A 19,508-nucleotide genomic window follows, 5' to 3' on the forward strand; every position below is an offset into this window, starting at 1 on the left:
TTGAAAGAGTAAAATTCATCCGATCCGGTTGAAATTTGGTACGTGGGTTAGTATATTGTCTCTAACAGCCATGCAAAAATTGGTCCACATCGGTCTTAGTTAAATATAGCCAATGGCCAATCACACAACATTTGGTCCAAATCGCCAAAAATAATCTACGAAATCTGTATTTCTATAGAATTTTTTTTTTAATTTTTTATTTCTTAGAAAATGTTATCAAACCAAAACTAACTTGTTGAATGCGCCATTTTTGGTGGGTTAGAAGCTTGGATGCATACATAACACTACCGCCAACATCACACCAAAGGATAATTACAAACAATTAAATACACGTTCGTATGCTTTGGGCAGGTGAGAAATCATTTGTTGAGCCTCAAAAAATGGATAAAGGCCGGTACTCTGTTCGGTTTTCGCGTTGAAACTCCATATAAAGGCCGGTACTCTGTTCGGATTTCGCGTTGAATTTCCATACAAAACCAAAAAATGCGAAAAATTTGCGAAATTTTTTCCATTTGTGATACTTTGTTTTTTCGTGTTGAAAAACTGACGTTTATAGCACGGCGCCATTTGCAATGTGAATTAAGAAATAATTTATTTATTAAAAACTATTTGTGCGGGTTGACGAAATAAAAATAACATGGAGTGGTATTTTCGTAATAAACTAGCAACCACCATCTAGCCGCCCTCTACTACATGATTGAATATAAATAATGTATATAACATGAAATTTATAGAAAAATGTTAACAAATAAAGCTCTATTTAGCGAAGTTCATTTTACAATCGTTTCTTTTTACTGGGCATCGGGATAATAAACACAAATTATGCTGTCATTTCATGGTAAATATAAAGGTGGTAGTGCTATTGATGATGCAGTACTATGGTTGCAACGAATGGAATCACAAGAATAATTTGCTATGTTCCAAAAATAAAATTAGTTGTTCTGAACAAAGTTATACCAAAAATAAATGGTAAATGTTTATGCCACATAAATAAAAAGTTATACCCTATACAGGGTTTTATAATTTAGTGCATATGTTTGCAATACCCAGAAGGAGACGAGATAGACACATGGTGTCTTTGGAAAAAATGCTCAGGGTGGGTTCCTGAGTCGATATAGCCATGTCCGTCTGCCTATGAACACATTTTTATAATCAAAGTCTAGATCGCAATTTAAGCCCAATCGACTTCAAATTTGACACAATTATGTGTTTTGGATCAGAATAGAACCCTATTGATTTTGGAAGAAATCGGTTCAGAGTTAGATATAGCTCCCATATATATCGTTCGCCCGATATGTACTTATATGGGGCCATAAGCCAAAGTTTTACCCCAATTTGGTTGAAATTTTGCACTAGGAGAACAAATAGTAGTATAGTCTAGTGTGCCAAATTTTACTGAAATCGGTTCAGATTTGGATATAGCTCCCATTCTTCATTCTTCCGATATGCACTTATATGGGCCCAGACGCCTGAGATTTACTCTGATTTGGTTGAAATTTTGCACTAGGATTACAATTAGCAGTAAAGGGCTAAATTTTATTGAAATCGATTCAGATTTAAGTCCCGATTTCGACTTATATGATCACAGAAGCCATAGTTTTAGCGCAATTTGCTTAAAATTTTGCACTAGGAGAACAATTAGTTCAGATTTAGATATAGCTCCCATATATATCTTTCGCCCGATTTAGACTCATATGACCAAAGAGGCCAAGTTTTTACTCGAATTTTGTTGAAATTTTGTACAGGGAGTAGAATTAGCTTTGTTGCTATGCGTGCCAAATTTGGTTGAAATCTGTTCAGATTTAGATATAGCTCCCATATATATTTTTTCTGATTTCGAGAAAAATGATCAAAATACATTGTAAAATCGTCACTGTTAGTCGAAAACTTGTAAAAATAACTCAAATTGAACTTTATTTCTAATAAATATCTATCGCCATGGGGCGTTAACCGATTTAACCGACTTAAATTTTAAGTCAAATAATTTCTAAGAAGTCTTAAATATATTGTCGGTTCATATTTAAAAGTATGTATATGGGAACATAAACCTTTATATATATCACCAACAAATTTGGAGGATTTCAGATGGTATCGAAAATGTAGATCACAAAGTGGTGCATATATAGTCGGCCCGCCCGACTTTAGACTTTTCTAACTTGTTTTTATTTAAATAGCAAAATAATTTTCATGTATTGCAATCATTTTGGACTTGGACTTTGCTTTCAATTTCACTCAGCGACATTCATTGTCCATATATCTTGCATTTTATCAATTCAATTTTATTACGTGACTGAGATAGTCTCTGGTATAGAACTCTAACATCCCTTTGTGACGAATTATAAGTCGGGAACAGTGAATTTGGCTTAGGAACTACCCTTGAACGTGAGTTATGGGCTTAAGTTTATTGAATTTGAATATGAACTTAATAATAATGAAGTAACAATATCGTAAGACGAAGAAAAAAAATATATGTGAGAAAAAAAAACTAGATGAAAATTTATTGGGTATGGAGTGGTGGTATTAAGTATGAGAAATGGTATGGTTTGTATTTCCATGATGGCTGCACAAAAACCTTTCAAAGAGTTGTACAGACAGCCACCACATGTATGAGTTTTTGGGTAAATCACCACGACCTTTACTTTAACATGGATTTTCGATGTATTGAAGCGGCATTGTTCTTTGCGTGCATGATAGGGAAATTCATTTCAAGTTCAAGTCCTAAACCTCCAATTTTCTCAATGGCATCATAAGCATTATCGGGCAAACCACCATTACAAGCTGAATCTGTTCTATCACAATCTAATAATTCCTGCTCGGAATATTGTTCCAGTTTATCAGTCCTGACATCATGCAAAACTTCGACATTGCCGGTAACACTAAAAGCCCAGCAAGATCCACATTGACCTTTTCTCTCCAATCGAATTCTTTGGGCAATTCAATGTCTGGAATTTCAGTTTTAAGGCCGGTACTCTGTTCGGTTTTCGCGTTGAAACTCCATACAAAACCAAAAAATGCGAAAAATTTGCGAAATTTTTTCCATTTGTGATACTTTGTTTTTTTCGTGTTGAAAAACTGACGTTTACAGCACGGCGCCATTTGCAATGTGAATTAAGAAATAATTTATTTATTAAAAACTATTTGTGCGGGTTTATAAATCAAACACGGACCATATTTTTGTTCCGAAACTATACAAAGGATCAAAGGAATAGCAGATCAATTGCCCAAGGAAAAATAAAATGTTATTTTGTAAAAACAAGCAACAACCAGCAACTTAATCCAATATCGCTCCCTGTAAAATAGCGCTCCAAGTTACCTAAAAAAACGCCGCTTTCTATGTGCGAAATAATGCTTTCCATAAAAATTTTTCGCAAGAATGAACATAGTACCGGCCTTTAGGGGTTAAAGCAGCATTACCCTCATCTCGTTGCCACATGCCGGTACGTTGTTTATATTCGGTACTGGTCAAATCAGCAAATTCAGTGATACCATATTTGGCACTACCACGCTCATTTGCATTCAAATCCTGTATGATTTTTAAATTTTGCTTGAAAATTCTCACACGCATTTGTCTTTCCATGGTGGTGTGATAACGACGATTTTAAGATATTTGACTTTATTCAAACTATGATGATTTTGTTCCTTATGTGTCTTCTTTTCGGCATATTCCAATGAACGGGTAGCGTTTTTCACCAATTGTTTTGTTGCTGAATTAAGTTTGTTGCTGAACGGATTGTCAATTACTTCTGATGTAAAAGTTTGCGTAACAAATTGACGGAATCCATTTGGATTATTATTGTCCAGTGCTTTGTGAGATTTGGTTCAAAACAATTCAAAAACTGGTAGAAAAACACTTCAAAAAAATTATTATGAATGCGTGTATGTAAACAATCAGCTGCTGCGTATGTATACGTAAAAATATTATGACGTTTGGCGATGTTGTCAATTAAATTGCTGAGAAATAAACGCAGAATAGCTCCAAAATAGCTGTTTTCTTCGTTCGAAATCTATTGTCAACACTCTCATTTTTCAACGCGAAAGAATGGTTAAGTGAAGTTTTTTTTCGTGCCAACAAACATAGTACCCACCTTAAGGCGAAAGTCATTTATTATTTATCGTTTTAAAGGTGGGTACTATGTTTGTTGGCACGAAAAAAACTTCACTTAACCATTCTTTCGCGTTGAAAAATGAGAGTGTTGACAATAGATTTCGAACGAAGAAAACAGCTATTTTGGAGCTATTCTGCGTTTATTTCTCAGCAATTTAATTGACAACATCGCCAAACGTCATAATATTTTTACGTATACATACGCAGCAGCTGATTGTTTCCATACACGCATTCATAATAATTTTTTGAAGTGTTTTTCTACCAGTTTTTGAATTGTTTTGAACCAAATCTCACAAAGCACTGGACAATAATAATCCAAATGGATTCCGTCAATTTGTTATGCAAACTTTTACATCCGAAGCAATTGACAATCCGTTCAGCAACAAACTTAATTCAGTAACAAAACAATTGGTGAAAACCCCTACTCGTTCATTGGAATATGCAAAGAAGACACATAAGGAACAAAATCATCATAGTTTGAATAAAGTCGAATAGCTTAAAATCGTCGTTATCACACCACCATGGAAAGACAAATGCGTGTGAGAATTTTCAAGCAAAATTTAAAAATCATACAGGATTTGAATGCAAATGAGCGTGGTAGTGCCAAATATGGTATCACTGAATTTGCTGATTTGGCCAGTACCGAATATAAACAACGTACCGGCATGTGGCAACGAGATGAGGGTAATGCTGCTTTAAACTGAAATTCCAGACATTGAATTGCCCAAAGAATTCGATTGGAGAGAAAAGGTCAATGTGGCTCTTGCTGGGCTTTTAGTGTTACCGGCAATGTCGAAGATTTGCATGATGTCAGGACTGATAAACTGGAACAATATTCCGAGCAGGAATTATTAGATTGTGATACAACAGATTCAGCTTGTAATGGTGGTTTGCCCGATAAAGCTTATAATGCCATTGAGAAAATTGGAGGTTTAGGACTTGAACTTGAAATGAATTTCCCTTCATGCACGCAAAGAACAATGCCGCTCCAATACATCGCAAATCCATGTTAAAGTAAAAGGTCATGTTGATTTACCCAAAAACTCATACATGTGGTGGCTGTCTGTACAACTCTTTCAAAGGTTTTTGTGCAGCCATCATGGAAATACAAACCATACCATTTCTCATACTTAATACCACCACTCCATACCCACTAAATTTTTATCTAGTTTTTTTTTTACATATATATTTTTTTCTTCGTCTTACGATATTGTTACTTCCTTATTACTTTTTGTCAAACGAAAGTATAGTGTATAATGTAAAGTTCATATTCAAATTCAATAAACTTAAGACCATAACTCACGTTCAAGGGTAGTTCCTAAGCCAAAGTCACTGTTCCCGACTTATAATTCGTCACAAAGGGATGTTAGAGTTCTATACCAGAGACTATCTCAGTCACGTAATAAAATTTAATTGATAAAATGCAAGATATATGGACAATGAATGAATGAATGAATTTAAAAGCAACAATTAACTTAAATCGCTTCATTCCAGCCTATCGCACTGATCAACATCAGTCCAAAATGATTGCAAGCATGAGTGCAATACACGAAAATTATTTTGCTATTTAAATAAAAACAAGTTAGAAAAGTCTAAAGTCGGGCGGGCCGACTATATATGCACCACTTTGTGATCTACATTTTCGATACCATCTGAAATCCTCCAAATTTGTTGGGTGATATATATAAAGGTTTATGTTCCCATATACATACTTTTAAATCTGAACCGACAATATATTTAATGGCGTTTTCTTTTCTTATGAAAAATGCGCACTTTTTTTGCATTTTGGCCGGAAAATGTACTTTTTAGGTTCTTTTCTAAAAAAACAGGCAAAAGTGCGAAAAGGCTTCGAATTCTGTTGTGAAAATAGTGCCACGCATAGAGGCAAATTACGGGCATTTTCAGCACTGCCAACAAACGAGAGTGCTGCGATTGCCCTGTTTCCTTCTTTGAATTCTTTTCTGCCCGCTGAAATGATAGCATTTTTTTAGGTTGCTGGTAACATTTTAAAAATACGCATTCTGTACAGACAAAATGACGGCAAAGCACTTTTTTCAGAAAAGAAAACACCATAAGACTTCTTAGAAATTTTTTGACTTAAAATTTAAGTCGGCGATAGATATTTATTAGAAATAAAGTTCAATTTGAGTTATTTTTACAAGTTTTCGACTAACAGTGACGATTTTACAATGTATTTTGATCATTTTTCTCGAAATCAGAAAAAATATATATGTGAGCTATATCTAAATCTGAACCGATTTCAGCCAAATTAGGCACGCATAGCAACAAATCTAATTCTACTCCCTGTACAAAATTTCAACAAAATTCGAGTAAAAACTTGGCCTCTTTGGTCATATGAGTCTAAATCGGGCGAACGATATATATGGGAGCTATATCTAACTCTGAACCGATTTCTTCCAAAATCAATAGGGTTCTTTTCTGATCCAAAACACATAATTGTGTCAAATTTGAAGTCGATTGGGCTTAAATTACAATCTAGACTGTGATTATAAAACTGTGTTCACAGACAGACGGACATGGCTATATCGACTTAGGAACCCACCCTGAGCATTTTTGCCAAAGACACCATGTGTCTACCTCGTCTCCTTCTGGGTATTGGAAACATATGCACTAAATTATGAAACCCTGTATAGGGTATAACTTTTTATTTATGTGGCATAAACATTCACCATTTATTTTTGGTATAACTTTGTTCAGAACAACTAATTTTATTTTTGGAACATAGCAAATTATTCTTGTGATTCCTTTCGTTGCAACCATAGTACTGCATCATCAATAGCACTGCCTCCTTTATATTTGCCATGAAATGACAGCATAATTTGTGTTTATTATCCCGATGCCCATTAAAAAGAAACGATTGTAAAATGAACTTCGCTAAATAGAGCTTTATTTGTTAACATTTTTCTATAAATTTCATGTTATATACATTATTTCTATTCAATCATGTAGTAGGGGGCGGCTAGATGGTGGTTGCTAGTTTATTACGAAAATACCACTCCATGTTATTTTTATTTCGTCAATCGATCGTATAACAATTTTAAATAACAACGCGAACCACTTTTGCATTATAATTTAACACAAATCATTTGAATAAATAAATTATTTCTTAATTCACATTACAAATGGCGCCATGTTTTCAAACTAACTAATCTCAACATATGGAAGGATTTAACACGACCTAATTAGGGACTATGCGCTTTATGTCAGTTTTTCAACTCGAAAAAAACAAAGTACCACAAACGAAAAAATATTTCGGTAGTTTTTCGCATTTTTGGTTTTGTATGGGATTTCGCTGCGGAAACCGAACATAGTACCTACCTTTAACATGGAGTTGTATTTCCGTAATAAACTAGCAACCAACATCTAGCCGTTCGCTACTATATTGTAGAACATACACCCAGAGAAATGGTTGGTTGTAATCCGATAATTACAACGAGGAAATGATGTCAGTAACTTATTTTTTGTTACAAGAACAATAGGAGGGCTGTTTTCTTTTTGCACTGGATGGAACTTTTGTATGTGATTCGTTGCACTGGTGTTCTATCCAGTGCAACTATCAGTGCAAGTCGCACCAGAGTTACCATGGTAAGATAATTTTGTAGTTGTCAAAATATGAGTTGGCAACTACAAAAATTGGATTGGCAACTACTGAAAATATCAAACGAAAATAAATAACAAACATGTCGCAGATATTGTAAGTACAAGAAATATTTCTAGATTTTGTTTAATAATTTATTTATAAATTATAGGAAACGAAGAGGGGGACCAAATCTGAAACGCTCCTTTTTTTTATCGTGCTATAGTGCAAGGAAAGAGGATATTGAAGATCCTCGTAGAGAAATAAGCGCCTATTCATGTGTGTTGGAGGACATGATTTTTCAAGGGTTTAAGGTTAGAATCATATTTACAATTTAATATTTAATACATCCCATATACTAGGATACCAGCATAACGCCAGAAAGCCTGGAAAATAAAATGAAATCTTTATTAAGGGCCTATAAATCTGCAAAAGACAATGCTGGGCGCACAGGCGCTGGTGCTACTTGTGTTTCATACATGGATGAATTGGAAGAGTTGTTTGGAAGGCAGCCAACAATTTCCAACTAACATTCATTAGATGTAGGAATAGAACAAAGATCTACTCCTTCAAAACTTTCAGGTATTTTAGTGAATTCAGTGCTTTATATTGGGGTTTGATAAAATTGTGACCCTTATAGAAAGATAGAACTATTGTCTAACAAATGCTTAAATAGCTAAGCGTAAACCTCTTTCTTTATGTTTTAATACCAGTGGAATCTTATGAAAATATGTCTATTGAAATTCTCTCCGAGGGCGAATATGAATATAGCCAAGATGTATATGAAACTCCACTATATTCCCAAACCACAATTTCGAAGGCGGCAAAGAAAATTGCAGAAGACGAGAAAAATGCAAATGAGAGGTTGTCAACCATTGGCTGTGCCAGAAACTAAACGAAAACAACCTCGCTCCTGGAATGCAGGCAGGCAGGTCATGATCAGTATCAAATAGATGCTGGACAAAAAGAGTTTGGAGCCCACCAGTGCAAACAATGCGGCTTAATCTATACAGTCCATGAACCCGAAGAAGAAAAACTCCATCGTAATTTTCACGCCTCTCTTCATGTTTTGCAATTTAAGGGTTGGATAGATGAGGACATCATGGCCATATATCCCGAATGGGGCCCGATGGTCGCATTTTCCGCTTAACAGAATCAACTGCCTTGAAACGTAAGGAACGTCTAATGGATATATTAAAAATTGTCGATAAAAAGCGGGGCTTTTCGTCGTACATTGTACCAAAAACGTTTGTTGCCTATTTCGCCGTAAGAAAAATGCAAATTGTGGGCTCATGTTTGGTCCAACCACTGGAAAAGGCCAACAAATATATGTGTGTGGATGGTGTTGATTGTTGTACAGAAGAACAATTTGAAGCCAAGTAAGTTAAACCTTCAAACAACAAATGAAAACAAACAAACGAGTAAAAAATTCTTAATTTCCTTCCGATTTTAGGTGTGGCATTTCACGCATATGGGTTTCCCCTTTACATAGGCGATTCCACATCGCTACCAAATTGATACAAGCAGTGCAATTAAATACGATATATGGTGAAGAAATACCTTTGGATAAAATAGCCTTTAGTGCCCCCACTGAAATGGGTAAAAGTTTCGCTCAGAAAATTACACAAACCGATAACTTTTTGGTTTATCAATAAATTGAAAATATGCAGATAATTTAGAGATTGTTAATCCATCGATATAAGACAATTATGCTGGAAATCAATTGGTCTATTTTTAGGTTTATTTTGCATGTTTATCATTTTGTTTTTTTTTTTATAGAAATAATGATGCCCCTAAACTTTATATTTATGGAATTAAGATCAGAAAATTTCTCATTTTCATCTGTCTGTTAAAAACAATCGCTTTTTAGTTTAAATCTTAAAATAGAAATTTTACATGGCTATCAGGATGATGGGGTAGTGTATAGAGTATTTACTTGCTCCCCCATCAGGATTACCTATTAAATTTCTTTGTATAGTATGGGCAATTATTTTTGCATTCAAAATGGATTTTTAAATATTAACGCATAATCTATAGTAACATATCCGAAATATATTTGAACTGTACATAAAAACCATTCGCTTTGAATAATCATCATACAAAAATGTTAACGTTCTTTTTATTACTCCAAGTACACATAAAAAATACTTTTTAGCAACACATATAACTACAAGTTATTCGCTTTTTTCATTTCGTTTTGAATTTTATTATAGGTTTCTTAAAGGCATTGCATTTGCTTACATGTTTGTCAACTGTTATTTTAAACCAACATATATACATACAAACATATTTTTTTAATTTGTAAGAATATTTGTTTTTTTATACCCTCCATCATAGGATGGGGGTATATTAACTTTGTCATTCCGTTTGTAACACATCGAAATATTTCTCTAAGACCCCATAAAGTATATATATTCTGGGTCGTGGTGAAATTCTGAGTCGATCTAAGCATGTCCGTCCGTCCGTCCGTCTGTTGAAATCACGCTAACTTCCGAACGAAACAAGCTATCGACTTGAAACTTGGCACAAGTAGTTGTTATCGATGTAGGTCGGATGGTATTGAAAATGGGCCATATCGGTCCACTTTTTCGTATAGCCCCCATATAAAGGGACCCTCAGATTTGGCTTGTGGAGCCTCTAACAGAAGCATATTTCATCCGATCCGGCTGAAATTTGGTATATGGTGTTGGTATATGGCCTCTAACAACCATGCAAAAATTGGTCCACATCGGTCCATAATTATATATAGCCCCCATATAAAATATTCTCCAGATTTGATCTCCGGAGCCTCTTGGAGGAGCACAATTCATCCAATCCGGTTCAAATTAGGCACGTGGTGTTAGTATATGGTCGCTAACAACCATACCAAAATTGGTCCAATCACACAAAAATTGGTCCATATCGGTTCATTTCTATAGAAAATTTTGTTAAAATTTTATTTCTGTAGAAAATTTTGTCAAAATTTTATGTCTACTTTGTCAAACTGAATTATATACGTATTTAATCGATCTTTTTTGATTTAATATATACCACGTATGGACTTACATACAATTTAGAATGGACTTACATACCATTTTTAAGGCTTTTAGTTCGATTGTTTTTAAAATTAAACGTTTTGTGCTTTTTAAATAAAAACAAACTTAAAACAGTGAAAATACTGTTTTCTGAGAATAAATCAATTATCTCCTTTAAATACACATTTGGTAGCAAGACATCATTAAATTAAATTAATCCTGATTTATTGTTTCTCCAAGTTATCTGTACCAAATAACTTTTTTTTTAATTTTTGGACTTAGGTAAACTAAATCCATTTACTGCATTTCTGTTGTCGTTTTGCAAACAGTCTTGTGGAATTTAATTCTTTTCCTTATTTTTGCCACGTTCTTCGTTTTCAATATCTTTCACTACTGGTGAAAGGTCATTGAAAGGTTGAACTTCTCCCGAAGCCCAAATACAATAAACTACAACAGTACCACAGAGAACAGCAAAAGCCACCCAGAATAACAAACGCCATTCCAGTAATGTATCATTTGGTGTCATAACTCCCACCAAATATGGTGTAATTACACCAGTTATAGCACCAATACCATTAGTGATGGCCATCAAGGTACCCGAATAATACGGACTCATATCAAGTGGGCTAAGTTTCATGCCAGCATAGAAAGCACATTACAAATTGTAATGAAGGCCACAACAGCAACACGATCACAACCAGCATAGGATGCAGCAACCATGAAAATAGCAGGACCAAATGCAGCAACAGCAGTCATCACTTTACGGGTATTTGTAATACTCAACATCTTTTTGGCCATCAACCAATCACCAATGAAACCAGATGAAATCGAGAAAATCCACATGAATACAAGCCATTAGCTTTGATGGAGAATTGCATAACATCAGACATATATTTGGGTAAATCGGTAACCATAATGTAGAAGCCCCAATCATGACTGATTTGAGCACAGACTTAAGCAATCATAGGTAAATTAGTTAAAATAGCCTTCCAGGGTGTGGGTGGAAGATTTTCATTGCGAACAATGGAGCCCATTTCTTTTTCCAAGTAATCACGTTCGCTGGGTTTGATGTAGGGATGAGAGGCGGGGTCACTAAAGCATAAGAGACTGAAAAATATGAACCATAAAACACCAAGACCACCAAAGAGGTAAAATACAATAGGTCAATCATAGGCATCCAAAAGTACTCCGGATAGGGAATTAGCCAATATAGTACCTACCACCACCACCCAAAACCAAGGCACCCAATTTTCCACGTTCTTTTAGAAGGACCCATTGTGATAGTAGAACACTTAAAGCTGGGAAAGTAGTACCTTCGCCCAACCCCATCAATATGCGAACAATGATAAGAGCTGTGGAACCCCCTTCGGTAATGGCGATTGGTGTACCAAAGTGAAAATAGCCGTCGATAGAATACCCAAAGTCCATTTACCACCGAAGTTTTCAGCCAATAGACCACCAGGAATATGGGTTACAATGTAACCAATATAGAATGAGGACAGAATTAAACCTTGTAATTCTTCGGACTATTCATAATCACCACCACTCGAATAATCAGAATCCAAATCACCTGCTGGACACACCGCCGCTTCACCTTCTTCTGTATGATTCCTTTTTACGACTAAAGGTAAGTACTATGTTCGCTTTTCGCGTTGAAATTTTCGTGGTTACTTTATTAAAACAGTTCAATATAAAGCAGACAAATTAACTCAATTGATGCGTAGTTTCTTGTTCCTCTAGATTTCGGCAAGACTTTACAGGAATAAGTTTGTTTTCATTTATAATTTTGGTTATTTAATGAAAAGTAATCGCGAAAATAAAGTTGTTTTCAACTCGAAAACCGAACATAGTACCTACCCTAATTCGGTAATGGCAATTGAAAGACTAATTATTTTTGTTTGTTTTTGATATCTATATTTAATGTTATTAATTTCACTTTTTGCTATAAATTGGTGGTCTCTACCTCCATTTTTATTTGTAAACAAAAAACTTCATTTTGACAGCTGGGGTAAAAGTGTTGCCAACCAAAATCGAAATTTGAACTGAAAAATTTTGGCGTTTTATTTTAGCACTGGTTATCAGTGCAAAAATAAAACAGCCCTAGGGCTGTTTTCTTTTAGCACTGGATATGCCAAGCCATTAAGGACTAAAATAAAACAGAGTACTCGTTTATCCAGGACATATCCAAAAATATGCAACACTGTCATCAGCTGTTTGAAAACAATCACTGAAAAGAAGTGAAATCTTGCATTTTTAATGTATGAAATGCTTCAATTAGTAATAAATATTTACTGCTGCGATTATTTATGACACTGTATCACTTTGAATTTCATGTTTTTCGGTAAAATAGTCACAATAAATTGCTGTTGTGAATCGAAGAAGCGTCACTTTATCCAAATACAATCTGGCAACATCGGCGCGAATTGCACTGATGAGATGTTCTGGATAGAACACCAGTGCAACGATGTTCTGGATAGCCCATACAAATGTTGCATCCAGTGCAAAAAGAAAACAGCCCTAATGTTTTGATTATTTTCCCCATTATACATTCAACACGACCATAAAAAAGTTCACAGGATCAAAATGAAATTCCCATAACCATTCAATTGGTTACAATAACCAATACCGATAAATTTGGTTTTATGCTGCATAAAATTGTTGAGCTAACCACCAGCATAGTGAGACCTACATCATGGGAATCAACAAATGGTTGGTACAACCAAAAGTTGAGTATACTAATAGAATCTTAGTTCAATTATAGAACGGGCGTAAGGTAGTTGTTGCAACAAATAAATATTTATATCAACATCGACATGGTAAATGGTATGACGCTACAAAATTTGCAAAACGGGGAACAACATTTACTTGATAATAGTCCGCAATATATTGAATAAAGTTTATCCCATAGAAAAGAAGTTGCCTTCAGGTAAGTATCGCGCCGATTTATAAAAAAGAATATTACAAAAGTTTCCATAAAAATTGCAGGCATCAACAGCACCAAACACAAATACTTTTTACGGCAAGCGAGCTCTTTTTATTGTATTAAGAATACAGGAAGAGTCTAAGTCGATCTGTATTTATATATAGAGGCTTAAGGAAGAAATTTCTGGCAAGTATATATTGAATTAGGTTCTGTAGTTTGACCACACCCAGAAAACAAATTCGTTGCCTCAACCGAATTATTTGCCAACCGAAAACGGGTGGTTCCCTCAAATATCTATGACATCTGTCAGCACAACTAACATTTGGCAATTGTAACTGCATGGTAGTATGTTGGATCAACTTTGCATTGGTTGTCGCAATCTCATATTAATTGTTTTGTTTGTTGGTGCAACCGCCCTCGATTTTCTCTATTATTATCCTAACCAAATTCCAATATTAAATGAAATGGCAGATTATATTGAGATTTTATTAATTTATTACAAGATTTACAATCATAATAAACTACGAAAATAAGTACAAAAGGTGCTAACAACAAAGGCTTTTGATCTACATATACGTGAGATCAATTTACATTACAATTTACAATATATGATAGATAATATTTGTATACCAATAACAGATGGTTATTGGTTGCAATTATGTGGTCAAACTACAGAACCTAATTCAATATATACTTGCCAGAATTTTCTTCCTTAATCCTCTAGATATAAATACAGATCGACTTAGACCTGTCCTGTATGCTTAATACAATAAAAAAGCTCGCTTGCCGTAAAAAGTATTTGTGTTTGTTGGTGTATGAAGCCTGCAATTTTTATGGAAACTTTTGTAATATTCCTTTTTTATAAATCGGTGCGATACTTACCTGAAGGCAACTTCTTTTCTATGGGATAAACTTTATTCAATGTATTGCGGACAATTATCAACTAAATGCTGTTCCCCGTTTTGCAAATTTTGTAGCGTCATATCATTTACCATGTCGATGTTGATATAAATATTTATTTGTTGCAACAACTACCTTACGCCCGTCCTATAATTGAACTAAGATTCTATTAGTATACTTAACTTTTGGTTGTACCAACCATTTGTTGATTCCCATGATGTAGGTCTCACTATGCTGGTGGTTAGTTCAACAATTTTATGCATCATAAAACCAAATTTATCGGCATTGGTTATTGTAACCAATTGAATGGTTATGGGAATTTCGTTTTGATCCTGTGAACCTTTTTATGGTCGTGTTGGATGTATAATGGGGAAAATAATCAAAACATTGTTCTTGTAACAAAAAATAAGTTACAGTTTTTTAATTCCTGCTTCTTTTTTTTTCAAATTATCCCAATAAACACAGGATGAGCGTTTTTCAAATGCAACAACTTTTCAGTTTGAGGGTAAATATAATTTTCAACATAAATTCAACTTGACTTGAAATAGCTCATCTTCAATACATCTTCAAATTGTTTGCGAATTACTTCCAATTTGCCAAAATGTTGACGAAATCTTTGAAAAGGTGTTGAAGATAATATGAGAAAACTTTGACAAAACACTACCCTAAAATGCAACGAAAAAACCATGTGGTTTTCAATACTTATTTGTGCAACGAAGTTCGTGGTCAATTGCAAGAAATTAAAATGGAATATTTTAGACAAATAACCAAATAGTTTATAAAACTAGGTAAGTGAAAATAAAAAATGAAATAAAACTTTAAGGAAGTCACTAAATGTATATCTCTTTGCAGAAAACTAATATTATGGATTCTACGTTCTTGAAAACATTAAAAAGCTGACCGATGAAAAAATGGTGGACAATTAACTGGAACTGCTTCAAATAGTTTATAATAATTGGTACGTCAATATGAAAAATTAAATCAACACTTTAGAGAAGTCACTAAATTTAAATCTCTTTGCATAAAACTAAAATCTTTGGATGCTACATTCTTGCAAACATTAAGAAGCTGACAAATGAAAAATGAGTGGCTTATCGACAAGAAAAAGTTTCCAGAAACATTACAAGTACAACCAATATTCAACACTAGAAATAAGAATGCCAAAAAGAAACACATTAAAAACTTTTTTGTAAATAACTAAAACTAATTTTACACAAATTATTTATTTATTTTTTCACAAATGAACTATACTAAAAAAAAAAAAAAAAAAAAAACAGCTGAACTTAACTTAATTGCAAATATGAAATAGTAAATACACAACTAATTATAATTTATTAATCCTGCAGACAAGCCTTGTATGGCTTCGTGGGAATAGAATTATAAGATGAATTGTAAATTAAAAATGTCAATTAATAAAGAGAATTAAAAAAAAAAAAAATTAAAATTGTTAAAAACAATAAATTGTTGAAATCAACAACTTCTGGATGAAAATGTGCATCACATCGTCAGTTTAATTCATATGCTATTATCAGTTTAAAATGGATATTTTGTGAATTTCTTCTGCTGGGAATCAATTCTAACACGCGGTCCAGTACGTTCCTAATTTCAAATTGCCCGCATGTTAATAAATTTTAACGCTGTTTTATGACACCAAAAGGAAGGAAATCGAATTATCAATGCAAATGTGTTTACTAATAATGTTTAAGATATTTAAAGTTTTGTTGTTTTTTGTTTGTTTTTGTTCTTATTTGTTGATATGTTTAATAAGATTATTATATATCAATTGGTATTGTAGTGTATTATGTAGTGTAATGTATTTTTATATATTTTATTTTGAAGAAAATGAATAAATTATACAAAATTCATAGAATTTTGGCTTTGACTTTCAATTTGAAGTGGGGCTATCATTCATACAAATTTAGGTTGAAAAGTATTTGCAACGATGTTAAATTTGAATTTGACTCGCATCGAAAATTGTTTGACAAATTATTGAGTAGCGATGCATTTCAATTTGAGGATAACACTTGAGATATTATTGCTAATGTGTTGAATTTCACTGTTGAGGGTAATGTCTGTTTTTTGTTGAGAACGCGATTTTCTCAACAATTTTTCAACTTGAATATTACCCTAATCCTTTGAAAAAATGTTTGAAAAATTGTTGAAATTTAGCATTTTTCAAACGTTTGTGTTTATTGGGATTTATTTTGTATGCGTGTGTGTGTACCCTGCCAGCATTTCAAAGTTCCATTTCATCCTCATCGCTACCACAGACTCGTAAATGTCACCACAACCATCGCGAACTGTGATGGGGGAAGCATATCAAAAAGTACAAAATGTACATGAAAGTATTTTGCCATCACTATTGTTAGAAGAGCAATTTTATTTTTTGTGAAACGCCAAGCGCAACCAGCTTGTTATATTTTATTTAAATAAAAACGAAAATAAAGGTCTGAAAACATAGATATTACGCTTAAAATTGTGAAAGGTATATGGTGAACAATTTTCGACTTTCCAAATAGAATAAAGTGATCGTTTTTCAAATATTTTTCCAGGCACGCTGTCTCCATCGAAAATAAACAAACTGGCTGATAGACGCTGCGATATGTAACTTGCTACTTAAAACTCAACATCATTGTTTTATTAATGCAAAAAATTATGTTAAATGTGATGAGATAAACCGAAAAATGTTATATTTATAAGAAATTATAAATGTTTAATCAAATCAATAAACATCTACACAATCGTGTTTTACTTGACCACAATGATTCTTCTACAATTATCTTAAAATTCACTTTTTCTGATAGTTTGCAGGGGTTCGTATTGGCGTCCTTCGAAATTGATCTAAATAGGCACCTAATAATTGCACTGATGGGAAACTTTTTCGTAGTAACTTGGCGTGGTACAACTTCTCAATAGTGACGGCGCTTTTCCGACGAGTTTTTGATGTCGTATATGATTGTTTTCGACGTAGTGGGGATTCTCAGAAGCGCCCCCAAATTCAAAAAATGTTGGCAGGGAATATACCTTGGACATTTTTAAGAGTAATGCGCCGTGCAGATTATAAGTTTATCCGGACGACAGTGTTCGTGTCGAACATATCCCAGATGCTGACCACATTATATATATTCTGAACGACGCATAAAGCACCGTATCAGAACGCCCCAATCCAATAAACACAGGATGAGCGTTTTTCAAATGCAACAACTTTTCAGTTTGAGTGTAAATATAATTTTCAACATAAATTCAACTTGACTTGAAATAGCTCATCTTCAATACATCTTCAAATTGTTTGCGAATTACTTCCAATTTGCCAAACTGTTGACGAAATCTTTGAAAAGGTGTTGAAGATAATATGAGAAAACTTTGACAAAACACTACCCTAAAATGCAACGAAAAACCATGTGGTTTTCAATACTTATTTGTGCAACGAAGTTCGTGGTCAATTGCAAGAAATTAAAATGGAATATTTTAGACAAATAACCAAATAGTTTATAAAACTAGGTAAGTGAAAATAAAAAATGAAATAAAACTTTAAGGAAGTCACTAAATGTATATCTCTTTGCAGAAAACTAAAATTATGGATTCTACGTTCTTGAAAACATTAAAAAGCTGACCGATGAAAAAATGGTGGACAATTAACTGGAACTGCTTCAAATAGTTTATAATAATTGGTACGTCAATATGAAAAATTAAATCAACACTTTAGAGAAGTCACTAAATTTAAATCTCTTTGCATAAAACTAAAATCTTTGGATGCTACATTCTTGCAAACATTAAGAAGCTGACAAATGAAAAATGAGTGGCTTATCGACAAGAAAAAGTTTCCAGAAACATTACAAGTACAACCAATATTCAACACTAGAAATAAGAATGCCAAAAAGAAACACATTAAAAACTTTTTTGTAAATAACTAAAACTAATTTTACACAAATTATTTATTTATTTTTTCACAAATGAACTATACTAAAAAAAAAAAAAAAAAAAAACAGCTGAACTTAACTTAATTGCAAATATGAAATAGTAAATACACAACTAATTATAATTTATTAATCCTGCAGACAAGCCTTGTATGGCTTCGTGGGAATAGAATTATAAGATGAATTGTAAATTAAAAATGTCAATTAATAAAGAGAATTAAAAAAAAAAAAATTAAAATTGTTAAAAACAATAAATTGTTGAAATCAACAACTTCTGGATGAAAATGTGCATCACATCGTCAGTTTAATTCATATGCTATTATCAGTTTAAAATGGATATTTTGTGAATTTCTTCTGCTGGGAATCAATTCTAACACGCGGTCCAGTACGTTCCTAATTTCAAATTGCCCGCATGTTAATAAATTTTAATGCTGTTTTATGACACCAAAAGGAAGGAAATCGAATTATCAATGCAAATGTGTTTACTAATAATGTTTAAGATATTTAAAGTTTTGTTGTTTTTTGTTTGTTTTTGTTCTTATTTGTTGATATGTTTAATAAGATTATTATATATCAATTGGTATTGTAGTGTATTATGTAGTGTAATGTATTTTTATATATTTTATTTTGAAGAAAATGAATAAATTATACAAAATTCATAGAATTTTGGCTTTGACTTTCAATTTGAAGTGGGGCTATCATTCATACAAATTTAGGTTGAAAAGTATTTGCAACGATGTTAAATTTGAATTTGACTCGCATCGAAAATTGTTTGACAAATTATTGAGTAGCGATGCATTTCAATTTGAGGATAACACTTGAGATATTATTGCTAATGTGTTGAATTTCACTGTTGAGGGTAATGTCTGTTTTTTGTTGAGAACGCGATTTTCTCAACAATTTTTCAACTTGAATATTACCCTAATCCTTTGAAAAAATGTTTGAAAAATTGTTGAAATTTAGCATTTTTCAAACGTTTGTGTTTATTGGGATTTATTTTGTATGCGTGTGTGTGTACCCTGCCAGCATTTCAAAGTTCCATTTCATCCTC

General features: G+C 33.2%; 2 protein-coding genes, 2 long non-coding RNA genes and 2 pseudogenes across 4 annotated transcripts; 3 read left to right on the forward strand and 3 right to left on the reverse strand.

Moving 5' to 3' along the window:
- Positions 1–2,357: 2,357 nt before the first annotated feature.
- LOC142239437 (cathepsin F-like) lies at positions 2,358–4,048 on the reverse strand (annotated as a pseudogene).
- A 166-nt stretch (positions 4,049–4,214) lies between these two features.
- On the forward strand, positions 4,215–5,005 carry LOC142241050 (cathepsin F-like). Its single transcript, XM_075312794.1, has one exon. It carries the CDS (start codon positions 4,627–4,629, stop codon positions 4,807–4,809), a length of 183 nt encoding a protein of 60 aa, XP_075168909.1. The 5' UTR covers positions 4,215–4,626; the 3' UTR covers positions 4,810–5,005.
- Positions 5,006–5,132: 127 nt separating this feature from the next.
- LOC142241049 (N-acetyltransferase eco-like) lies at positions 5,133–9,972 on the forward strand. The gene is made up of 3 exons (XM_075312793.1): positions 5,133–7,820; positions 7,876–9,082; positions 9,157–9,972. Exons 2-3 carry the CDS (start codon positions 8,823–8,825, stop codon positions 9,356–9,358), a joined length of 462 nt encoding a protein of 153 aa, XP_075168908.1. The 5' UTR covers positions 5,133–7,820; positions 7,876–8,822; the 3' UTR covers positions 9,359–9,972.
- Positions 9,973–11,013: 1,041 nt separating this feature from the next.
- LOC142240236 (putative inorganic phosphate cotransporter) lies at positions 11,014–12,740 on the reverse strand (annotated as a pseudogene).
- Positions 12,741–13,648: 908 nt separating this feature from the next.
- LOC142239293 (uncharacterized) lies at positions 13,649–14,662 on the reverse strand. The gene is made up of 2 exons (XR_012722978.1): positions 14,523–14,662; positions 13,649–14,462 (listed from the first exon to the last, which is right to left on the reverse strand). It is a non-coding gene; the product is annotated as an uncharacterized LOC142239293 (long non-coding RNA).
- A 3,322-nt stretch (positions 14,663–17,984) lies between these two features.
- Positions 17,985–19,269, forward strand: LOC142240310 (uncharacterized). The gene is made up of 2 exons (XR_012723230.1): positions 17,985–18,211; positions 18,319–19,269. It is a non-coding gene; the product is annotated as an uncharacterized LOC142240310 (long non-coding RNA).
- Positions 19,270–19,508: the final 239 nt, after the last annotated feature.

This window comes from Haematobia irritans, chromosome 5 (assembly GCF_050003625.1).
Source record: "Haematobia irritans isolate KBUSLIRL chromosome 5, ASM5000362v1, whole genome shotgun sequence".
Classification (NCBI taxonomy): Eukaryota; Metazoa; Arthropoda; class Insecta; order Diptera; family Muscidae; genus Haematobia; species Haematobia irritans.